Source organism: Hyaena hyaena, unplaced genomic scaffold, assembly GCF_003009895.1.
Source record: "Hyaena hyaena isolate Hyena2069 unplaced genomic scaffold, ASM300989v1 scaffold_42, whole genome shotgun sequence".
In the NCBI taxonomy this organism is placed as follows: Eukaryota; Metazoa; Chordata; class Mammalia; order Carnivora; family Hyaenidae; genus Hyaena; species Hyaena hyaena.
In genome coordinates, this window is record NW_024080674.1 from 3,407,597 (window position 1) to 3,432,221 (window position 24,625).

At 41.3% G+C, this 24,625-nt stretch overlaps 2 protein-coding genes across 2 annotated transcripts; one reads left to right on the forward strand and one right to left on the reverse strand.

The window, feature by feature from the left end:
* On the reverse strand, positions 1 to 1,797 carry MOCS3 (molybdenum cofactor synthesis 3). Its single transcript, XM_039229975.1, has one exon. It carries the CDS (start codon positions 1,788 to 1,790, stop codon positions 414 to 416), a length of 1,377 nt encoding a protein of 458 aa, XP_039085906.1. The 5' UTR covers positions 1,791 to 1,797; the 3' UTR covers positions 1 to 413.
* DPM1 (dolichyl-phosphate mannosyltransferase subunit 1, catalytic) lies at positions 1,758 to 24,100 on the forward strand. The gene is made up of 9 exons (XM_039229976.1): positions 1,758 to 2,274; positions 5,622 to 5,721; positions 11,564 to 11,597; positions 13,546 to 13,622; positions 13,707 to 13,732; positions 15,677 to 15,772; positions 19,659 to 19,727; positions 21,229 to 21,343; positions 22,211 to 24,100. Exons 1-9 carry the CDS (start codon positions 2,114 to 2,116, stop codon positions 22,313 to 22,315), a joined length of 783 nt encoding a protein of 260 aa, XP_039085907.1. The 5' UTR covers positions 1,758 to 2,113; the 3' UTR covers positions 22,316 to 24,100.
* The last annotated feature ends 525 nt before the right edge of the window (positions 24,101 to 24,625 follow it).

Genomic DNA, 24,625 nt, shown 5'->3' on the forward strand with positions numbered 1-24,625 from the left:
TAAACATTATAAGCATATCACCTGTGATCAATTTTGTAAGACAAAGTTTACAACACCTTTCCAAGCATGAAAATGGACGATTTAAAAGGCTTTCTGATTGAGGGAGGTGGGGAAAAAAAGCACAGACAAATTATCTATCAAAACACACAATCCTGTCACTTAACATTATGACTCACGTGTTCAAGATCTCTTCCAAAGGCTAAAAACCCAAGACAGTTCTCAGAAACGCTAATATAACGCATTAATAACTACAGCATCCAATACAACAAAAAAGCCCCTTATATAAAGGAGTCCATGTGTTCAGTCATTGGACAATGCCAGGGTCTTCCATACATTCCTGAAAAAAAAATGCATATATCTTCTGGATAACACGGCAAGCCACATCTTCCTCAGGTCAGACTGTCCCATCCACCTCAATACTGCGGAAACGTTCCATCGATTTTGGCGGCCCAGGCCATAAGGCCCCCCACAACATCTTGAACTGTCACGAGCTCTAACTCCTGGACTGCCATCAAGGACTGCAGGATCTTCACGGCTCTCTGGGAGTCATTGCCCAGTTTGCAAATCACATAAACTGGGAAAGCGGCCCCTTCCTGGGGGCCCTGCTTCCCTTCCCGGATTGCTTCCCTTAAGAGTTTCAGGCTGTCTGCATCCCTCCGTTCCAAATGTTTCAAAGGGATGTGTAGGGCATGAGACAAACGACAGATGTCCACCTCCACCTGAGGCCTAACGTCTAGCAAGAGGTGGGGTGAGCCGGAATCCAGAAGTCGCTTATAGTCGGTGACCGAAACTCGCTCCTCTGGGCTCAGCAACTGCAGACCGCGGCACTTGTCGGTGGCTGAGGAGCCACAGAAGGCTTCGTAGTCCTGCAGCGCAGTCACCGTGGGGCGCTCCCCACAAGCTGCACAGTGGGGCCTGCGGCCCCGAAGCTGAATACAACGAAAACGTCCTTTGAGCGCGTCAAAGATCAACAGGCTGCCGCTGTAAGACGGGCCCAGCCCCGCGGCGATCTTCAACACTTCCAGCGCCTGCAAGCAGCCCAGGACCCCAGTTACGACACCGAGCACCCCGCCATCCGCGCAGTTGGTCACCGTCTCCGCTGGAGGTGGCTGAGGGAAGACGCAGCGATAGCAGGGCCCGCCGCCATAGTGGTAGACCGTGATCTGGCCCTCAAAGCGCAGGGCGCTGGCCGACACCAGAGGCCGGCCGGCGAGCACACATGCGTCATTAACCAGGTAGCGCGTGGGCACGTTGTCAGAGCAGTCGGCCACCACGTCATAGCGGCGGACTAAGTCCAGCGCCGTGGCTGGCGTGAGCGCCTCCGCATAAGGCACGCACTCCACCGCCGAATTGAGGCGGCGCAGCGAGGCGGCGGCCGAAAAGACCTTGGCCTGCCCGGTCAGTGCCTCGCCATGCAGCACCTGGCGGGCCAGATTGCTCATTTCTACTAAGTCGTAGTCCACAAGGCCAAGGCGGCCGACGCCGGCCGCTGCCAGGTACTGCGCCAGCGGGCAGCCGAGCCCCCCGCAGCCCACCACCAGCACCGATGCGGCGGCCAGACGCAGCTGTCCCTGCACGCCCAGCTCGGGGAGCACCAACTGCCGGCTATAGCGCAAAATCTCATCTCGAGACAGCGACGCCTTCGGCGGCAGGGGTGATACCGAAACCAGCCGCTGGGGCTCCTGCTCCGCCATAGTTGCCGCCGCCAGCTTCTGCTTCAGGAAACTCAGCTCCTCCTCACGCTCGGCAACTTGAGCCCGCAAGGCGAGTACCTCCTCCCGGGAAGCCATGGCGCTCCCTCCCGGAAGTTGTCTTGAAAGGCATTTCCGCTTCCGGCTTGCCGTCTCCTAGCGACCGGAACAAACTAAACAATTTTACGGAGCTTGGGAAAAAGTGATAACTAGACATGTACTGCCTGAAGAAGCGCTACGATTCAACTTCAAAGATTTATAGTTCCTGGATATCTCCAAAGGAGCCATGAAGAGAGCCTTAGGCGAACTAGAACCTAACCACATGGACTGCCCCCCCTTCCCGACTTTGGTACGGTCCGACCCGTCCCCTTCCCGCGCCACGTTGACGTCATTCCGCTTCCGGCGTCTCGCGCAGTTCCGCCATGGCCTCCGAGGAAGCGAGCGGCGGCCCTCGTAGGTCTCGGCGGGAGCCGGAGGGGCGCGTCTCGCGCGGGGACAAGTATTCGGTGCTTTTGCCCACTTACAACGAGCGCGAGAACCTGCCGCTCATCGTGTGGCTGCTGGTGAAAAGCTTCTCCGAGAGGTAGCGTGCCCTGCTGCCCTCCCTGAGGAATGAGATGAGCTGGCTTCGCCGGCCTGGGTGTCGGCGGTTGGCTGCGCGAGGCGTCCCTGCGCGGCGTCCCTCCGGCTCTGGAGGGACGCCGCGGGGGAAAAGCCACCCTTCGAGAAAGCGGCGGCGGATGCTTCGGGGGTTGTCTTCGTGTCTCGGGTTCTCATTCTTGCCCTTGGGTTTTACGAGACGTTCCTTTTATCGTACGCTCCCGCCATCTCACCCCCCACCCCACCCTCCCGGTTGTTTTTTTCTTAGGAGCGTCGTCCACCTCTTCCCTCGGGGCGAGGCTGAAGGCCTGACCTCCCTCCTACTTGGGACGGTCAGGATGCGGCAGGAGCCGGGAGTCTAACCGAGCACGCTCGCTCCCGCCCCCGTGCTGAGTGCTTATGTAAGCATGAGGTTTGATCTCCGTGGGTTAGGGAGCTGCCGCCGGGCCAGGCCGCTTCGGTGGTCACTCGTGGGTGATCGATGTGGTTGTTAGAAACTGGGGTTTTTAGAGATTGAATCTGAAAGCGTTCTACGACATTTTTAAAATTTCGGAAAATCCTGCTGTCAGTATGAAGTGCCTTGTTTTAGCGTTAGACCAGTGGGATCGCGTGTAGATTCCTGAACATCTGTCTATATCAACACATGCGAACCTAGAAAATTAATTTCGAAATTTAAGTACCATTTCATGGCTGTGTAAGAATTTAACCAAGTCTTCTCCGTGAACACAGGTTATTTCTAATGCTTTCTTGTTTTTCTTCTTTAAGCTCTCTTTTACAAATGAAAACAGGTACTTTGTTCACACCATTTTGTCCAGTATTTAGAAGAGCGCTTGACGCACACTGAATGCTCCTTTATTAACGATTGTTGCCACAGACGTGCTGATAGTTTTACTAGTGTACTGGGGATAAAGTTTTCAGGGTGGAATTGCTGGGTCAATTGATGTGCTTAAAATTGACAGTTATTCCCTCCCCTGCTTGCAAGGTCGCGTGCTTCCCTCTCCCTCCCTCCCTCCCTCCCTCCCTCTCTCTCTCTCTCTCTCTCTCTCTCTCTCTCGGGGGAAAAAAAAAGTTTTGGGGGGAACTGGGAGGCTCAGTTGGTTGGGCATCTGACTTCAACCCAGGTCACGATCTCGCGGCTGGTGACTTCCAGCCCCATATCTTCCGACTCTCCCCCTCTCTCTGCCCCTCCTCTACTTTCTCTCTCTCTCTCTCTCACACACACACACACGCACACAAATAAAAATGAACAAATTGCTTGCAGAAAAACTGGTACTGCCTTAGGACTAGAATTATTTGGAGACTGCCTGTTTTCCTACCAACCAGCCAACCTGAGCTTTATTAAACTTACGTTGAAAATGCTAGTTGGTGAAAAAATTGCTGTTTTATTTTTAACTTATTCTATTTATTTTGAGAGAGAGAATCCCAAGCAGGCTGCACACTGTCAGCACAGGGCCCAAGGTGGGCTCAAACCCACCAACCATGAGATCATTACCTGAGTCGAAATCAACGGAGCCACCCAGGTGCCCCTGTAACTGTCTTAATGTACATGTCTCCTCAAAGTTTTTGTGTTCCTATCTTTTACTTTGGTTTCTACAAGCACTCTCCAAGTTAGAGAAATTATCTTACATAATTTCTTACATTATGTATCTTACATAGTTCATCTTGTTCATTTTGTCTTCGGATCTCAAATATATTTTGCTTTAATCAGTGATGTTTAATTAAAGGCAACTTAGCAGATTCCTTTAAACTACCTTACTCTCAGGTGTTCTGGGCACTTTGAAATGAGAGAAAGGAATAATTTGCTTGTGAATGACCTCTTTATGAAGTAAGATCTCTTTCAGCATATCAACTAGAATCAACATCTTACCCGTTTTGGCTTGTTAAGTACTAAGGCCCCTAGGGGAGCTGAAGTCTTAACAGACGGGCTGATTTTAGCTTTCTTCTTGGTTGTTGGGGCTGACTTTTGAAAGCCTTTTAACAGTAGAATGAATGTTTTCTGGTTGATTTTCTTACATGTGTTTATTAATACTGGACCAAGAGGAAGCAGTGTTGTAGCGGTTTGGTGTGCTTCCTTTACTTTGCCCTTAAGTTTCCCAATAAAGTTTAAAAAAAAAAATCAAAAAGGGGGGTGGAGGATGATGCAGTGACCACATGTACATCCAAGTATTGTGTTGGCTTGTTTTTAGAATAGAAACTATAACGTGAAGTTAGTGGAGAGCCAACAAAGATGTTAATTTTGAAGCACGTTGAAATCTTATGTAATTTTCTGTACTCTTTCTAATGATGTGAGATAATGGGTACAACTATTTGAAACTGGTGTAAAGATTATGTCACCATTTCAAAGAAGGTTTTTAACGGATGAAATGAAATCCTATTTGTTACTGATTATGCTATTTAAATCTTAACTTGGTATTAGATGTAAAAGAATAGTCACTTTAGGGTGGCTCAATTGGTTGTGGCCAACTCTTGATTTCTGTTCAGGTCATGATCTCATGGTTTGTATGTTAAGAGCCCTGCGTGGGGCTCTGTGGCTCCACTCTATGAGTGCTTGGAGACTGCTTGGGGTTCTCTGTCTCCCCCTCTCTCTGCTTCACGCCCCCATCCCAATGCACATGGTCTCTCTCAAGATAAGTAAAACATCAAAAATCAATAAAAGAATATTAATATTGCTGACTCAGCAACTCAGTCAACTTGAGATGTCTTTTTAAAAAATTTTACATTTATTTATTTATTTATTTGAGAGAGCACAAGTAGGGGAGAGACAGAGGAGGAGACACAGAATCTGAAACAGGTTCCAGGCACTGAGCTGTCAGCACAGAGCCAGACGTGGGGCTTGAACTCAAACTGTGAGATCATGACCTGAGCCAAAGTTGGACGCTTAACCAACTGAGCCACCCAGGCGCCCCTTGAGATATCTTTTAAATGTACTTTTGAAATATTTTTTTATAACTAAGACTTGATACTAAGGTTCTACAATCCCATTTTGAAACTAGGTAAATAAAATTTTATGATATCCTATAATGTATAATGAATGCATACATGATCGCTAGAGTTTTTAAAGTAAAGGGTGTTTTCTATTTGCGAATTTTTTAATATCACGGGACTTCATTGTAGCATTTTTTCCCACAGGATGCGGAGTTTGGAGGTGAAGTACTAAACGTTTGACATTTATTTCATTTGGTAATTGAAGTTTTCCTTGGTGATTAATATAACATAAACTCCCCCTTATATTGGTGAGGAATTAGTAATTTTAAAGTTACTTTTTAATTTGAGAGTATTGTCTCTGCAAACAAAACAAAAGTTTGTTTTTTGTTTTTTTTTTAACTTTAGTGGAATCAACTATGAAATTATAATCATAGATGATGGAAGCCCGGATGGAACAAGGGAAGTTGCTGAGCAGTTGGAGAAGATCTATGGGTCCGACACGATTGTGAGTCTTGTGAACATTTTTCTGTCACATCAGTTGTGTTTGTGTTGGGGAAAGATGAGACATGGCAGTGCTTAAAGTCAGTCTGTTTTTCTAGAAACAAATGAAAAAGAACATCTTGTTTGGGGTTTTACATGTCACTGATAAATTGGGTCAGTAGCAATTTTACAGCAAAATAGTGAGCCTTCAGGTAAACTCTGTTTTTACAACTAACACTGCAGATAAATTTTCTCGAAGGGCAAAATTAAAGCATGATACTGACAGGAACATTAATGGGACTAGATTGCAGTTAGTAACGTGTGATCTTTCTTGCTCCCTTTTTTTGCAACTATAAAAGCCTGTAGCTGGGGAACGTGATTGTTTTCGTGTGAAATTGGCATCTTTGTATTTTTTAGAGTACTTGGCATCTTTCATTTTATCTATAGGACAGTCTTCTGGGAGTAGATTGACACTCTGAGTCTTAAACTTTATAGTTTCCTACTGTACTTTGAAGGGTGTTCTTTATCTTTTCTTTTTTTTAATAGCTTATTGTCAAGTTGGTTTCCATATAACACCCAGTGCTCATCCCCACAAGTAAGGGTGTTGTTTTTCTACTGGAGTAACTTAGATGTAGAATTCATTTTTATAACAACTTTATAATTTTTATTACTTAAAAAATTTGTAATGTTAATTTTGGAGAGAGAGAAGTAGAGTGCAAGCAGGGGAGGGGCAGAGAGAATCTGAAGCAGGCTCCAGGCTCCAAGCTGTCAGCACAGAGCCTGACGGGCAGGGCTCCAACTCAGGAACCTGGAGATCACGATCTGAGCCAAAGTCAGACGCTTAACTGACTGAGCCACCCAGGTGCCCCTACAATTTTTATTTTTGATCACTGGTTTATTTCCATAATGGTTTTTATTCATAAATGTTTGAATATACTTGTGAGCTCTGCTTTGGGTAATTTTTGGGTCCAAGCTGACCATTGAATCCAGATTTAAACACATTCTAAGCATTGGGTGTTTTAGAATTTGTATAGACCAAAGTTTCTCAGTCTTGGCACAGTTGACATTGGGACCTAATAATTCTCAGCTGTGGGGGGCTGTCCTGTATGTTATAGGACATTTAGCATCATCCCTGGACTCCATCCACTAGCAGCCCCTCTCCCCAGTGTGGCCACCAAAAATGTCTGTGGGTATCATCAGCTGACCTCTTGTGGGCAAAACTGTCTGCTCTCCCAAAGGAGAACCATTGGTATAGATATAAAGGAAGAAGTCTCTTGGAGAACCTTTATTGACGGTGTCGTCTTAAGAAATAGCAATTAAGCATTATAAACAACTGTCACAGGGTGCATACGTTGGAGGAGATGGTGGTTGATGGGAAGCATTAGGAGAACGTGTTACTTTTTTTTTTTTTAATGTTTTTTATTTATTTCTAGGAGAGAGAGAGAGACAGCGTGAGCAGGGGAGGGTCAGAGAGAGAGGGAGTCACAGACTGAAACAGGCTTCAGGCTCTGAGCTGGGAGTCAGCACAGAGCCCGACGCGGGGCTCGAACCCATGAACCGCGAGATCATGACCTAAGTGAAAGTTGGACGCTTAACCAACTAAGCCACCCAGGTGCCCCAGAACGTGTTACTCTTATACGTACAGGAAATCTTTTCTAGACTAGTCATTTTTTTTCCATGTCATGCATGGGCAACTCAGAGGTCTGTCACATCTCCAGTCCTCCCTCTGATGTACAGGCGTACAGGGAGAAATTAAAAGTTGACAGATTTCCAGCCTTCTACTAGTGACTTCTGATGATGCTGGCTTTATTGTTTTGGCCACAGTTCCCAATTTTCTTTTACAAGTGCTGGGCCAAGGCCACTAAATCACGTTTGTTATATGTAGAATACTGAGGTAGGCAATTCTATTTAAGCCAAGAATATCAACCTGACAATATTTTGAATACTTTTGTCATAGAACTTCAGCCTTGAGGTATAATGGTATGATAATCTTAGGGTATGTACTAAATTGATCTTCTCAAATTCTAAAACGATATGGCCCTCAAAGAGTTCCATTTTTCCCATTAACCAATAAAATTCAAAATAATGAGAAAAAAACTGCATTTATCATTATGATTTTCTTGTAGTACCAGGGAAATCCCATTCCTTGGTTATTTTATGACCTTCAAGTCATTTAAACTAAAAAAAATTGCCTTCCCCCCTCTCCCAAATAGTATCAGGTCATGCCAGAGGCGGCCCTTCTTGCTTTCAAGTGACACGTATGTTCACTTGGGAGAGAAGATGGAGAAAGATTATTCTTGATGCTATCTTAAAATATCTCAAAGTATTAAGCACCAGATGCTTTGTTTGGTGGTCTTTTCAAAGTAGCTGGAATGAATGTTTCAGAAAACGAAGGAAGTTTTTTTTTTAAACTGTGTATGTGAGGAAACCGAAATAAGAGGTTAAGTCACTTCCAATGTCAAATAGCTAATAAATAGCAGAGGTGGGACCGTACAAAAGCTGGAGGCACATATCCTGAACTGTTAATAATGGTTATAGGTCAGGGAGATCTGAGATTATGGAGGGCTTCAACCTGTTTCTGTTGAGTACTTACATAACGTTTCATTTATGTTATCTGTTTCAGTCTCCAACTTGAGGTCAGATTACATCACCTACATTTTATAGTTTAGTATTTTTACAAATTGTTCTGATAATGTAATGCATGTTCATTACTTTTAAAACCTCAAATACAACAGGATCGAGAAGTTTGACTACTTAAAAATACCAAAATATAATTTCTGATAAAAATCAGTGTTGTAATCGGATGTACAAAAACATAATTCATAAGAACTGTAAATTGCCAAAAATGAAAACAATAAAATGAAAAAATGGGAGCCTTACTGATAGAGAGGAATTGCAAAACAGGAGGAAAGTACAATGTTAGCCTTTTTTTTTTTTTCATGTTTGTTTATTTTGAGAGAGTGAGACAGGGTGCAAGTGTGGAAGGGGCAGAGAGAGAGGGAGACAACAGAATCCAAAGCAGGCTCCGGGCTCTGTGCTGTTGGGGCTGGAACTAAAACCGTGAGATCGTGACCTGAGCCGAAGTTGGACACTTAACCAACTAAGCCACCCAGGCGCCCCTACAATTAGCCTTTCTTAGCTAAAGATTTATTTTTATTATGGTAAAAAAAAATGATCCTAGTTTTTCTAAAATGTCATCAAGGTTTTCTATGATAAAAATTTTTTAGGAAATGAGTTCCCAAATCATAGCAACACAGGAAGTCTCTTATAAGCAGTTGTGGTAAGCATTCATCAGAGTATGTGGCTGGCACTCTTGCACGTACACTGGTCCTGATGGCTGTGAGATGAGCTCTGTCGTGCCCTTCGCTGCTGTAAGCCATCATTGATGTGAGCGGGCCGAAAAGGGAGGAGGGGGAATTAAGGATTTGAAAGTAAAGCACACTAAATGAAACCACATGAGCTTTTATTACATAAGAAATGAAAAACTACATTATTGTTGTCAAATGAAAAAGTTAGTGATGAAACTGAAGTTGCCATTGATGAGCCTCCTGGGCCCTTCTCCAGGGGAGAGACCTCTGTCAGCAGTTGGGTGTGGGTGGCCCCAAACCTTCGTGCATGTATGTGTATGGGTCTACGTTTGGAGAACTGGGTAAGGTGGTGGTTTTGTTTTTTTAATGTGAATGTAATCTTCTTCATTCTGTTGGTTTGTAATTATAACTTGAAGATCTTTTATCACTAAATTCTCTCATTTTTCTAACTGTACCACAGCATTCTTTCATATGCAGCATGGTTTCTGTTTTATAAACACTACTTTTCCAGCAGAAACATAGGATTATAAAAGATCTAAGGTGAACTGTATTTTAATGTTCACTTATTTTTGAGAGACAGAGAGTGAGTGGGGGAGGGGCAAAGAGAGAGGGAGACACAGAATCGGAAGCAGGCTCCAGTCTCTGAGCTGTTAGCACAGAGCCCGACACGGGGCTCAAACTCCTGAACGGGGAGATCATGACCTGAGCTGAAGTCGGACGTCTAACTGACTAAGCCCCCCAGGTGACTTTAAAGAATTTGTATTTTTTCAGGGCAGATACCAGGTCAGTATTTTGTCAGTAACTGTCAATTATGAAGTCAAAGAAAACCTGACATATCTTGTTTGATTTTGTTCAGTAAATTTAATTACTATATGTGATTGAATGTCTAGATCTTTAAGAGCTCATCAGGCAGAAGTGTATTTTATCTTTGTCCATCTCGCCCCCCCCCACACACACACCCCCACCCCAGACCTGCCTGCACTTTGCATGTAGTAAAGTGTGTTACAGTCTGTCCTGGTTGAATTGAGCTGAAAATACTTGAGTTAGAGATTTGCAGTCTGAGGCAGCCTGCTTATGGACTGGCATATGCAGAAGCGGACAAGATAGGCTCGGTAGTGAGTCTGTTTGAGCTCTGTAAGAAACAATAAGAAAAGAAAGAATTTAATTTTTTTGTTAGGAATATAACCCGAGGGGCATCTGGGTGGCCCAGTTGATTAAGCGTCCAACTCTGGGTTTTGGCTCGGGTCATGATCTTGCGGTTTGTGAGTTTGAGCCTCACAGCAGGCTCTCTCCTGTCAGCACAGAGCCCATTCTGGATCCTCCTTCGCCCTTTCAGTCTGCCCATTCCCCACCAGTAGAGAATGTAATGAGGTCATCCAAGGATAAAGTCAGGTAAGTTGATGGAGTTCCCACGTCAGCATTTAAGATCCTAAAAGGAGTTCAAAGAAAGAAGTATGAATGCACTTTCAGCCAGTGATTCAACTTCTAGAATGTTAAGTACAGAAGTAACCGCACCTTGGGGCAGCTGGGTGGCTCAGTCAGTTAAGCATCTGACTCTTGATCTCCTCTCAGGTCATGATCTCATGGTTCGTGAGATCAAGTCCCATGTCAGGCTCAGTGCTGATGGCATGGAGCCTGCTTGGGATTCTCTCTGCCCCTTCCCCATGCATTCTTGCTCTGGTGTGCTCTCTTAAATAAACAAACCAGCTTTATATTAATAAAAGACAGGACCTGTAAAAAAGGATGTATGTGCAAATATCTTTAATGTTTGTAACGGCAGATACCTGGGACTGACCTGAGTACTGTTAAATAATGAATGACCGTATATTGTCTAATTTGTTATCTTAAGCCTGTATTTGTAATTGAAAAATAAAAATGAAAAAATCAAGAACTAAAAACTAAATCTTAAAAATCACAAAAGGAATTGGGAAAACAAATGTGGTTATTTAAGTATTCCAGGAAGAAATGGAGTAAGTGAGTTAAATCCTCAGTTTTCCTAGGCGAAGGAATCAGTAGATGTTCAAAATGATCAAACAAGTAATAGATATAACATTGTTTACGTACTGTTTTCTGGTGGGAAAAAAATGTGTTACACTTGGCCTGTAGCGTTCGGGTGAAATTTTCCAAGCTGTTAAGCTATTTGATTTGTTACTAAATGCTAAACACTTTTTCACTTTGGCAAAAACTGTTAAGTATGTTCTGCTTTTAAGGTCTAATATGGGGAACTATGTTTCTGTTAAAAAGGGTTAAGTACCTATAAAAAATAATTTTTTTAATATTTTTATTTATTTCTAGGAGAGAGAGAGAGACAGCATGAGCAGGGGAGGGTCAGAGAGAGAGGGAGTCACAGACTGAAACAGGCCCCAGGCTCTGAGCTGGCAGTCAGCACAGAGCCCGACGCGGGGCTCGAACCCACGAATGGCGAGATCATGACCTAAGCGAAAGTCAGACGCTTAACCGACTAAGCCACCCAGGCACCCCAAGTACCTATAAAAAATAATTTTTAATAGTCAGGGTTTTTTATTATTTGTGTTAAAATGCCGTTTCTAATTCTTGCAGCTTCTAAGACCACGGGAGAAAAAGTTAGGACTGGGTAAGTATAACCTCTCACCCCTCATACCTGCTCCTTGCCATGTAAGGTGATCCAGTGTGTATTTTCCCAGTTTGGAACAGGGCCAAAACACCGTGTCCTCCTGTGATGGCTTTTCATGATCTTAATGATATTTAAATGGTTTAACCTGCATTGCCTGTAGCCGTCCAGGCCCACTTGGGAAAACAGAAACCACCGTCAGTCTTTCAATATAGGGAATTTAATACAAAGACTCTGGTTACACAGGTGAAGGAATGCTGAGAAGCCAAATGGAGCAGGGAAGCTACCAGACTAGTAATAGCTAGTGGTTGCTACCACCCCTCGAATGAAGCGACAATAGGACATGGTGCTATTGGAGCCCCGGAACCCCAGGTTACTCAGAAGGGTTTAGAATAATGGAGTGGGGGATACCCAGTCAGTGCTGCGATGCGGCGCAAGAGTGGGGACACAGACGGTTCCTTTTCTCTCTCTTGGCAACTCGCCCCTGGTGTCTCCCAAAGCTGTTTGGCTGCCAGTTGACGAGAGCACTTGGGAGCTGTAGTTCCATGCAGTGTAGGACAGAGAAGGGATCCCAGAGCAGATGTGTTGGACCAGCACACCCCCTTAGCTCTCAGTCTTTGGATATTTATTTGTAAGTTGTAAACAGTTATTCTTTTTTTTTTTTTTTTTTTAAAGTTTTCCAGTGTTTAATTACAGGAGGTCATAGAAAATCTCAGATGAACTTCGTCCTTCCGAGATGAATATCTGAATGCCTTTATTTCTTTTCTTTTGGTTACAGTTGCTTATATTGAGAAATAATAATTTTATTAAAAAATCGAGGGAGCATGGAGGAAACACAGTTCTTTTTTTGTTGTTGTTTTTTAATGTTTATTTTATTTATATTAGAGAACGAGAGAGAGAACACAAGCAGGGGAGGGGCAGAAAGAGAGGGAGACACTGAAGCCAAAGCAGGCTCCAGGCTCTGAGCTATCAGCACAGATCCCTCAGGGCTCAAACTCACGAACTGTGACCTGAAGTCGGATGCCTAACCAACTGAGCCCCCCAAGGATCTTGGAAGCAGTTCTTAAAAATTAAGTATTTGCTGTCTTGAAGACCGTCAGTTCTCTGGCATCATCAAGTATCTGAATATCTGAACCCAGAAGTTCTTTGAGAAACTGGAATAATCTGGAAAGTGCCATGAAAGCAACCAGGAATTACCAGTCAGTAGACATCCAAAAAGCTGTGTGAGCATCACTTTCTAGCAAAAGAAGTTAGAACTGAGTTCAGCCTTGGGGCACGTGGGTGGCTTAGTTGGTTAAACATCTGGCTTCAGCTCAGGTCGTGATCTCAGGGTTCATGAGTTGCAGCCCTGCATTGGGCTCTCTGCTATCGGTGCAGAGCCTGCTTCAAATCCTTTGTCTCATTCCCTCTCTGTCCCTCCCCGACTCATGCGAGCGCTTTCTCAAACAAATATTTAGAAGAATTTGGCCTTGCTAATAAGGTATTGTGGTGGTTTGAACCTAGAGAATGCAGGAATCCTCAGATCCCAGTTTACCCTTACTTGCCAGGTCTGTAGGGAACTTTCAGGCATAATTGCTGGCTGTGCCTTTGTCCCCACATACCAGACCAGGGCTCTAGTGTATCAGGCTTACAGTGTAGAAAACACTTCGTAGGTTTTGTGGAGATGGGCCAGGAGTGAGGACGCCAGGAGAGGTGGGGAAGAGTGGAAGCAGGCAGTACTCATGTAGGGACCCAGGCATTGGAAGATGCTGCCTGGGACCAAGGTGAAGTTGGAGAGGAAAGAATGGAATCGAGAGATGTTTTTTATTTTGAATAAATAGGATTTAACGATAGCTTAGTTTTACCTTTGGAGGACTGATGTATGCTTTTCAGATGCTTGATTTAATTTCTTGCCTGTTCACAAGTTTGCTTAAGCATTTCTGGTGATTAATGGGTGTATTTTCATATTTAGGAACTGCATATGTTCATGGAATGAAACATGCCACAGGAAACTACATAATAATTATGGATGCTGATCTCTCACACCATGTAAGTGGTATTTTTTTTTATTAGCTATTCATGATAGTTTAAGCCTATTTTACTGACTTAATGTTTATTTTTTCTAAATTTCAGCCAAAATTTATTCCTGAATTCATTAGGTACGTATTTCTAATCTTTGAAAAAATTATAATTCAAATGATTTATCTTATGCTGATTTTGGAATTGTTTTTACTTTTTTCATTCTTTACTAATTAAAACTACACATGCTATTTTAAGTTTGCTGTCAGAATTGATAACAACATATAGATCTGAGGCGCATGACTATAGATAAGTGACTAAGTGATATACTTTAGGAACTGATCAGCAGATAATTCCTTCGTTATCTAAATCCTTCCAGAATATGGGAAAAGATGGAAAGTGACTTTGTTAAATGGAATTAAGCTCTGCATCCTAAGGGTAAAACACCATGAGCAAACGGATTATTCCAAGAATGCCAGAATAGTTCATCCTCAGGAATTCATCAACATAATTTATCACATTAACAAAGCATGATTAAGTCTATAGAAGCTGAAAGGTACTTGTTAAACTGCCTCAGCCATTCATTTTCTAATAAAAACTTAAAAGTAGAAATAAAAGGAAACCACTTGAACTTGATAAAGAAAACCCAGTCCTAACACTTACATCTTACTAAATGGTGAAATGTTGAATCCTTCATAAATGCATCAAGATAGGCATACCAGCTGTCATTAACGTGGACATTTCAAGTGATATATTAACAAGTATGTAGTATAAGTATTAATAAAGGATACAAAGTTGTGCTTATTTGCAGGCAGTATAGTTGCATTTTTTAGAAAATCCAAGACAACATGATACCCCTCAGAATAAGAACGTGGAAGCTGTTCTCAGTGTAAGCCAAATGTACTAAAGCAAAATTAGGTAATGTTTCTCCCGTTGAGATCGCTTCAGGAAGTTCCCATTAACACATGGGAGGAAACTGATCTTTTCTTTGCCCTTTAGATTGCTGTGTCATGTGGCCCCTGTCCCGTCTCCTTTGCCTAAAATGCTCTCTCCCTTCTCCTTAATAGTGAACTACTTCTCATCCTTTGATCTCTGCATAAAGTCACTTCAGAGATACCTTCTCTGTGGTTGTATCTAATACCCCAAAGCCCCTTTGACCTGAGAAGGAAATGAAACCAGAGAACTAGAAAGTTTGTGAAAGACAGAAATAGGCCATCTGTAGAAGAAAGCCCAAAGGCTAATAGACCCAAGAGAAGATACCCTGGGATGTTGTCAGGGAAATGCAAGTGAAATAACTGTGGAAGTATTTTATGACCCATTAGTTCGTCATAATTACAAGCTTAAAGAGCAGCACATCTAGCACCAGTAAGATGGTGGGAGGTGGGCACAAATATCGCTGGAGGAAATGTGAGTTGCTACAATCTTTTTGGAGAGTAATTCCTGGTGATATCTGTTAAAAATACTCAGAAGCTTTGTTTTAGCATATCTGTTATGTTCCCATTTATAAGAATGTTGCTACACTTCATTGTGGTTGTGTTGTTGGGGGTGGGGAAGCCCATCATGAAAACAACCGTGTAAGTATGTGGGTTCAGTGTTCTGTGGGACATTTTTGCAGCTATTGGAAAGAATGGGGAAATTCTCTGTTGACCTGCAGGGATGTCCGTGGTTCCATTGTATATATTGTTAATTGACACAATTAACAAAAAGTTGCAAAGTGTACTTTTTTGGGTTCCAATTTTGTTAAAGCAACCAGAAAGCCTGGAGTTCGTGTGTCTTATCTTTCTGCAAAGAGAAAGGTCTGGAGGGTTACCAGACTGTTTTAGCACTGTTTACTTCATGGGACCAAGAACAGAATGAAGGAAGATTACATTTTAGTATGGTTTCACCTGGTCCAATCAGCAAGTACAATTGTTTTAGTTTTAGAAGTTAACAGAGGGGAAAAAATCAGAATTGAAAATATTACATTGAAAGATTTCATTATTTTCCTGTGTAAGTCTTAAAAGTTCTTTTTGTGTAACTCATGAAAATAGTTACTGAAAGCTCAATAACTTTTTCTAACTCACAGCTAACTTTCTTTTCTGTAGGAAGCAGAAGGAGGGTAATTTTGACATTGTCTCTGGAACTCGCTACAAAGGAAAGGGAGGTGTATATGGCTGGGATTTGAAAAGAAAAATAATCAGGTATGGACATGTGCAGTGGTTTGTCTCATTTTTAGTGTAATTGGACATGTGTTTGTAACAGGTATTTGGATTAAATCACCATGCTGCCTTGGTATTTCTGGGACTAGATAGTTACCTAACACACACACACACACACACACACACACACACACACTCCCTCTCTCTCTGTCTCTTTCAGACAGAGAGGGAAATTTCTGTATATACATATATACGTATATGTATGTATATATTTTTATGAGTGTGTGTATATATATATATGTACGTGTGTGTATATATATATGTATGTGTGTGTATATATATATATATGTGTGTGTGTGTATATATATATATTGGCAGGGGGTCGTGTAAACTATGTCCTGGAATTTTTTTGCTGTCCATTACATATATATGTAATCATTTTAAATAAATACAGACACTTCATGATTCAGCTATTACTAAGCAAAAGTAGTAAGGCTTTGGAGTCAGACCTGGGTTAAAATCCTGATTGTGTCATTTAATCCCTTTGTCACCTAGATACTGTACTTTTTCTAGCCTTACTTCCCTCATCATAAAATGGAAACAGAACACTGTTTCAGTTTTCTGGTACTATATAACAAACTGTGTCAAAGCTTAGTGACTTCAAACAACTATTATTTCTCCTGATTCTGTGACTTGGCTGATGGTTCCTCTGCTGGCTTCACCTGGGCTCATTCTTGCAGCTGCTTCGGCTGGAGGGTCAACTAGGCTGAAAGATCCAAGGTGGCTGCATTCACGTATACAGTAGTTGGGGCTGGTTGTTGTCTGGGGCATCTCACTTGGCACCTTCTGGAAAGCTTGACCAGTATCTTCACATGGCATCCTGAGAGCAGCATCCACGAGTCCCAAGGCTGCAGCAGCAAGGCCTCCTGAGTCCTAGGCTCTGGAGCGAACAGCATGCTCTTTTGGTCAAAGCAAGCCCATAATCAAGGGGTGAGGAAGGAGAATCCACTTCTTGCTGGTCTTCACCCACAAGGAATTTGTGACCATATTTATCCTACACCTTTTTGTGGTGGTTGGGAAGATGAGATCTGTTTCATCTCTAAAGGATCTGTATAGCTTACTGTGTCGTACGTGACAACATAACTATACAAATTCTTACTAACACTAGTATTCTTCGTCACCCTTTCCATTCCTATTGAAGATTCTGTTAGGTTAATCTTCATTCCTCCTCTTCATTGTGCAACCTTGGGCAAGTTATTTAAGACCCGTAAGACCTCAGCCTTCGGTGAAAGAAGGGGTTGGATAAAGCAGAGAGAAAATCCTGCACTGCTCTCCCGTCTGTTCTCCCTTTCTCTCTATGTGTGTGTGTGTGTGTGCGTGCGCACACACTGCAGACCATTTGAATGGATCTCCACAGGTGGGACAAAACCATCAGTAGTTTTCACAGGCTTTCCAGATGAGTCTGTTGTGCAGCCAACATTAAGAACAACAGATGAACGATCTCTCAGGCCTGTCTGAATTTGGTCAGCACAGCTCTTGTTTAAAATCAGGGAGTCCCGATCAGAAACGGTGCACAGCTTTTAGTTGGATCATTAAGTTACATGGAGTTGTAGTGTCATTACTTGTGAATATCTGCACTGGCTGAGTGTTTAAACTCCAGAAAAAGATTATGTAATCACTTGCCTGAGGTCTCATCTGTATGATCCAGAATTAGAATTTGAATTCAAGTCTGTCTCATTCTTGCTGCATATTTTAAAATCCTCATTAAAAAACCTATTATCTCGAGGGACACCCTGGTGGCTCAGTCAGTCAAGCGGCGACTCTTGATTTTGGCTCAGATCTTGACTTCACAGTTTGGGAGTTCAGGTCCTGGGTCAGGCTCTGCGCTGACAACACAGAACCTGCTTGGGATTCTCTGTCTCCCTCTCTCTCTGCCTTCCTCCACTTGCGCACTCGCTCTTGCATGTGTGCGCTCTCAAAAATAAACATTAAAGGGGCGCCTGAGTGGCTTAGTCGTTTAAGCGTCCAACTTTCGCTTAGGTCGTCTTGAGGTTCATGGGTTCGAGCCCCGCGTCGGCCTCTGTGCTGACTGCCAGCTCAGAGCCTGGAGCCTGTTTCAGTCTGTGACTCCTTCTCTCTCTGACCCACCCCTGCTCATGCTGTCTCTCTCTCCTAAGAATAAATTTAAAAAAATAAAAAAAATAAACATTAAAAAACACATTGGCTTGAATAGAGGTACAATACACATGTACATACACATACATACATATATTCATGCTTTCCTTTGATTAAACCCATCTTGGGGGAATAAACTATGGCCTAGAATTTTTTTGTTATCTATTAGAAGCAACTTGAAAGGGAAAATGGTTTTGAAATTAGCCATTATCCCATCCATATCCCTAACCATGTTATTTGTATAAAAATAATCTTTCCTAGGCAGGGCCTTGGTAATTACCTTGACTTTGGAGAGAAACTGTTCTTTCCAGTTTGCCCCAGAAAACTTTTTTTTTGAATTGGAGTTCACTAAAATAGCTGCAATAGAAAAGTCACTTTTTCCAAGAGCACTTTAGATCTTTTTGAAATGTTAATAGCAGCTATTAGTAATAGCTTGAAATTGATACTTAGTTGTGTTTGAAGCACACACCCTGTCACTGTTGTGTCTCTGCTAAAATTCATGTGTTAAAGTACCTTACCCCCAAAGTGTTGGTATTTGGAGGTGGGGCCTTTGGGAGGTAATTAACTATAGTGACCATGGGGCACTCATGGTGGGATCAGGGTCCTCTCAAGAGGAGACCAGAGAGCCTGGCTTCTCTTGCCGTCCTCCCCTCAGCACACAACATGAAGGCAGCCCTCTGTAAGCCAGGAAGAGGATTTTCTCCAGGAACCAAGTCTGCGGCACCTTGATCTTGGACTTCCCAGCCTTCAGAACTGTGAGAATAAACCTGTTTACGCCAGCCAGTCTGCGGTATTTAGTTATAGTGGCCCAAGTCGACTGACAGTCTCGGAATGAACCTTTGTTCTATTTTGACAGATTGCCAAAAACCAAAACCCTTTCCTACTTGTATACCTTCTTTAAAAAAAACCCAAAAGGTGCCACATTTATGCACACTGACCTGTTACCTGATTGAAACCCACGATCCCTTGTTGCTGCTTAGAATCTGAAAAGGATACTCCAAATCCCTAATCCCTTTTGCTGTCTGAGAGATGTTCATAATTCTAAATAATGACTGTTGGTAAATATGCAAGTTGAATTTAAAATACTACCTTTCTCACCTAAAATTTATTTACTATTATTTTTTTTAGTGTTTATTTTTTGAGAGAGAGAGAGTGTGAGTTGGGGGGGGCGGGCGGGTACAGAGAGAGAGGGAGACACAGAATCTGAAGCAGGCTCCAGGCCCCAAGCTTTCAGCACAGAGCCCAATGCGAGGCTCAAACCCACAAACTGTTGTAAGATCATGACTGGAGCTGAAGTTGGCTGCTTAACTGACTTAGCCACCCAGGAGCCTCCTTACCTAAAATTTAAAAGAATGATTGTTTTCTAGATCCTCTCTAAATGTCACATTCAAGGATAAAAGTCCCCATTTTCTGAAAAATGTGAATGTCACATCTTTAACTGACTAAACTTTTTATAAAATTAACTCTTTTTTTTAATGTTTATTTTTGAAAGAAGACGAGTGGGGTGGGGGGAGAGAGAGCGTGGAGAGCCCCATGTGGGGCTCGAACTCACGAACCATGAGATCATGATCTGAGCTGAAGTCCGATGCTTAACTGACTAAGCCACCCAGGCACCCCTATAAAATGGACATTTTTGTGAAATAGGGTTGTATTTATGAAATTTGTTTATCAGTTTTAGCACTCTAATCTTGATGTGTTTCTCTTATTTAGAAAATGTATTTTATAAAGAAAACCTGATTGTTTTATTTAACAGCCGTGGGGCCAATTTTATAACTCAGATTTTGCTCAGACCAGGAGCATCTGATTTAACAGGAAGTTTCAGGTACAGTAAAAACTTTTAATTTTATATTTTCTATATAAAATTTCTTGTAATACAATGGTTTATTTAGGAAACGCTTTTCATTTCTAACCCATTTTTGTTCTGGAACACACAAAGGCCGACTGAAGTTCTTCAAAGTTACTAATGAGGCCTGAGCATCTTCTTACAGAAAAATGTGTACTTTCGAAAGAGCATCCAGGGCAGGGCTTAGGGGCGTGCTTGTGCTCAAGTGGGGCGCCAGGGGGCCAGGGTGGCTACTCACTGCTGCTTCAGTGAACATTGATATCACTGGTGATGCACTCCAATAGCACCTCTTCCAGCAATTCTCTGCAACCTACATGAGTATTTATAGCACAGTCCACAGAAAAGTTTAAAGTCTTCAATATTCAGGTAGAGTGTTTTCAGTTACCTTGTTCTCCATATGCTTTCAGTTAAAAAAGAAGTCTCGTTTAAATAAAGCCTCCTGCCAGGTTGGGGGGCGGGTAGTGTGTGTTTCTGGGGGGTGTGCTGTGTGTTTAATTTTAGACCTGCAATCGTAGATGGACTGTCTTGTATGACCATCACATGGCTAAAGACTGCCACTTCTTCTGTCTCTGAAGCTAGATCTCTTTACTTTAGGGCCCAAACCTCATGCATTAGTTGATAATTTATATTACTTGATATTTGCTCCCTTCCATTAAATGTTGATTCTTTGGTTTTTTGTTAGAATTGACACACTAGGTTAAACCAGGTTAAGACAGGAACTTAGGCATCACACGATTGAGGCAGTCCTGGTTAAGATACAGCTATTACCGAGTAAGGTCACAGTTAGATATGTATAATGGGCCGAAGTGCAGCCCAACTTTAGATAGGCTGCAGGCCAAACGCATATCCCATCCGATGTATAAAGTTAAGACAGAGGAGCTGGGAAGTCCTGTAGGTGAACCCAGCCACTTTCTTCAGAAACTCTCCCGTAAGTCCCCTCAAAGGACTTCAGTTTATCCTAGGGAATTTATTTAGTAGATCTTGGGAAATAGAAACTGGTCATAGACACGTCTGAGGAAACATCTGTTAGTTACTGGGTTCATTCTTATCATCTGCTTTATATTGTGGATTCATCATCATCTGTCAACTCTATTGTTGTAATATTTGGAACAGTTTCTCTTTGTTCACCTTGAAAAATAAATTTTAAGAGAATTTGAAAACTAAAAATAGTGGGTGGTTCTGCTTCAAGTGATTCACTTTACCTTATTTTTGTAATTTCTGATAGTATGGTAGAAAAATAATTCCCTAAAAGAAACTGAGAACTCATTTTCAAAATTATTTTAAATTACTTACTGAATATTTCATGACCATTCTGGTTCAGGAAAGTCTATCATAATCATCAGCTGTGACTACTTTTCTGCATACAAATGGCTAGCGAAAGTCTTAGATTTTATAAATACCAGTGAACTTTCCAAAGATCAGGTTACACGTAGGCAAGTGTATTTACCTAGGTGTTCATGTATATTTTAATTTCTCACAGGTTATACCGAAAAGAAGTTCTACAGAAATTAGTAGAAAAATGTGTTTCTAAAGGCTATGTCTTCCAAATGGAGATGATCGTGCGGGCAAGACAGTTGAATTACACTATTGGCGAGGTAGGCAACCGATGGTAAATAGTCAGCTGTGTTCCTCACAAAGAAACAATGGGTTTAGACTTTTTATAATAAAAAGTTTAACTTTTACAACTACTAAATAAATGTGGAAGGCTTCCAATTGTTTGGAATGTCTGTGCACTAACGGATGAAAATTCATTTCACTTCCAAATTACATTTGACCTACTAAGATTTAAAACCTTAGTAGAAGGCAGCATTCTCTTTTAAAGAATGAAAAATTACTGGTAACTTGTTCCTCGTGCCTTTTCTTCCAACCACTCAGCATTGTGGGATGAGTGTGTTTGCTCCCTTTCCTCTTGCTATCGCCAAGAGCCACCCTAATGATGAATCCTTTTGCCGTTTCCTAGGAGTAAATGATGAGGACAGGAATATTTCCAGCTAGCTAGTGAGCTCTTAGGGAAGGCTCTCCTCATTTAACACTTAGGTTTTTATTCATAACAAGAAAATAGCTAACTAGAAGGCCATTTCTCCTGTGGAAGTTGGAAGATTTTTAACTTAACACTAAATTAGTGATAGATAAATGTAATGAACTACTGAAAAATTTTACTTTTGGAGTATAATTTTTTTTCTTGAAGTACAGGCTGAAACTTTGATAAAGCAGCTTAATATTCAGGATCAGTGCTTTCCAAAAAGTTGTAGAAATGGTTCATGTGAGCAATTTTTAGATAATGAAATGTTTAAAGATTTGGAGGTACACACAATTGCTATTAAGAATCCTCCACTTGTGAACTTACTTGAAGGACATTATCATAAGTTACATTTTATTTGTATTGTATTGTTGTATGCCTGCTATACTTCCTTTCTAATAGTTTTGAAGATGACTTAACTTTTTTTTTTTTTTTTAACTAGGTTCCAATATCATTCGTGGATCGTGTTTATGGTGAATCCAAGTTGGGAGGAAATGAAATAGTATCTTTCTTGAAAGGATTATTGACTCTCTTTGCTACTACATAAAAGAGTTATTCATTATACTTATCATGTTGATTCATTTAAACATAAAGGAAGCCTGGTTGCTGAGTTTTATAAAATGTACTGTTAGAGCATAAATCATAAGGTAAGGTAAATTTCATACAAACCTTTTTTCTGAGGAAACTACGTTTTATATGTCAAATTAAATTAGAAAAACAAGCAGTGTTCTCAGTTTTCATTTGCATTTTGCTGTATTAAGACTTATAAATAAATGTATTTGGGTTTATTTTTTCCCAGAAAATATTGTTTTCCTTAGAGTATGTGAGTGCAGAATTTCTTACATGGAGAAGATTTTAAAATATACAAAAACTGGATTCATAGCTCTTTGTGATAGTGTCAGAAGTAAGAAAAATGTTAATTTTGTTCATGAAATATATATGGCTGTTTCTGTATGAATGAACAAATAGACACCTCTGCCCCTTTTAAACAATGTATCAAATTTCTTAAACTAGGTAAAACTATATTCAGATCACAATTTTAGAATTTGGCTCTTTGTAGCTGTTGAATTGATGAAGCATTACATCTGTCAAAGCAAATCTATTTAAAATGCATACTGTGAATTGGAAACTTGACATCAGTTGATGGCTTAGCTTTTTTTTCCCTATCCTGAGCAATAGCTTCTATCAGTAAGAAAAAATACCGATGACATATTAAGGTATCGATATTTTAATGACTTTTAGGACTTAGCTGCTATAGTAATTTTTAAACATCTTACTAAGCTATAAGTGTTCTGCCAGTTAAATTGCAGATTAAGTTATACGCTAAAGCCAGCATGAATGTTCTGTGTACCTATCTTCTCTAAACTGGGTGTTACAAAAACGATAAATTTCTAACTGTAGCATAGCTTATGGAGCACATGGTAGGTATCTTTAATATTTGCAGGAAGGCAGACTTTGAGTGAATAAGCTCAGAAACAAGTCGACTTTCCAAATAAGGGGACATCTCTAAGTTTCTTAATGAATATGTTTATTGAACAGTATTCCTAATTACATTTTCCTGGCTTAATTTGGCTGCTAAAGAAATTTGAAATCTGATTTTTCCATTGCATTTCTAACAGATATTACCAGAAATTAATACCAGAACATAAAACCTTTGGTGTCATTTTGAACATTGCCTGTTCCCGTAGTTGAAACTATAGGACACATTCCAGTGGGGCCTCTGCTATTGCTTGTTTCCCTGTGTAGGCAGCCTGCGTGCTACAGACCCACCTTCCTTGGGGAAGTGACCTCTCTTGTCATTAATAACAGCTAGAAAGTTCATCACTGTTTGAAGTAAAATTAGTTTTAAGCTAACGAAATAGAAATATAATACTCTTTTTTTGTTGCTGAATATTTAGAATCTCTTCTGTTTTCATCTAACCCCCAAGTTTTATTGTCAACTATGCTGAGCAGAGATGGAGTAACTACTTCAGAGAACTCACTAGAGTCGATTGCTATCATTTTGCCTTTTTAATCTTTTTTGGTTCTTGTACCCCACAACCATTACAACATTGTCACTATTGGAATTTATAGTAAAGAAAGTATTTGAGCACTGAAGACTTTCATCACTTAGAAAATATTTAGAAAATCTGGACTATTTAGATCCATTTTTTTAGTAATTCTGATGACTTAAGCACTGAAATAGTCTCAAACATTTACATGTGAACCTAGCATCTCATTTTACTTTGTAAATTAGGCCAAGGATGAAATCCAGACCTTTTCCTTTTGTATTTGTATTGTCACTATGAAATCTAAGTACAGCTAAGAAAAACTAAACTTGGCGATAAAATTATTTTGCCTTTCATGGTAGGTTTTGCCTGTCTTCTGCAACATGTAATTAGGTTTTTCATCTCTGTTCCTCTAAGTCAAATGCTTTGGGGACAACCCCCCCCCTTTTTTTTTTAAATAACTTTTCTAGCTGTTGTTTTCCTTTGAAATACTGATTGGGCTCTCAAATTAATGGAATCCTGGGTTGGATGAAATGGCTTGTTTAACCCTGCTAACTGAAGTCTTAGACATTAAGCTGTATGTAGCCGCAATTTGTACTACTCTCAATTAAGTCAGGATCTTTGGGGGATGTTAAGTATGGTTTGAAACTATTTTAACTTGAAATCTAGAGAAACGGCCAAAGACCAGCGTACTTAGCCAACCTTAAGGACACAGGCCTGGTTACACCTTCCTGATGGGTGTAGCCATTACTCTTCGGCGTGTTTACCAGGGACAGAGTCTCAGCTGCACCTGCTCTAAAAGGTGGGTTCCAAACTGGTGAGATGATGTGTTGGTTGGGGTTGGCCTAAATGGAGAAGCCAGACTGTGG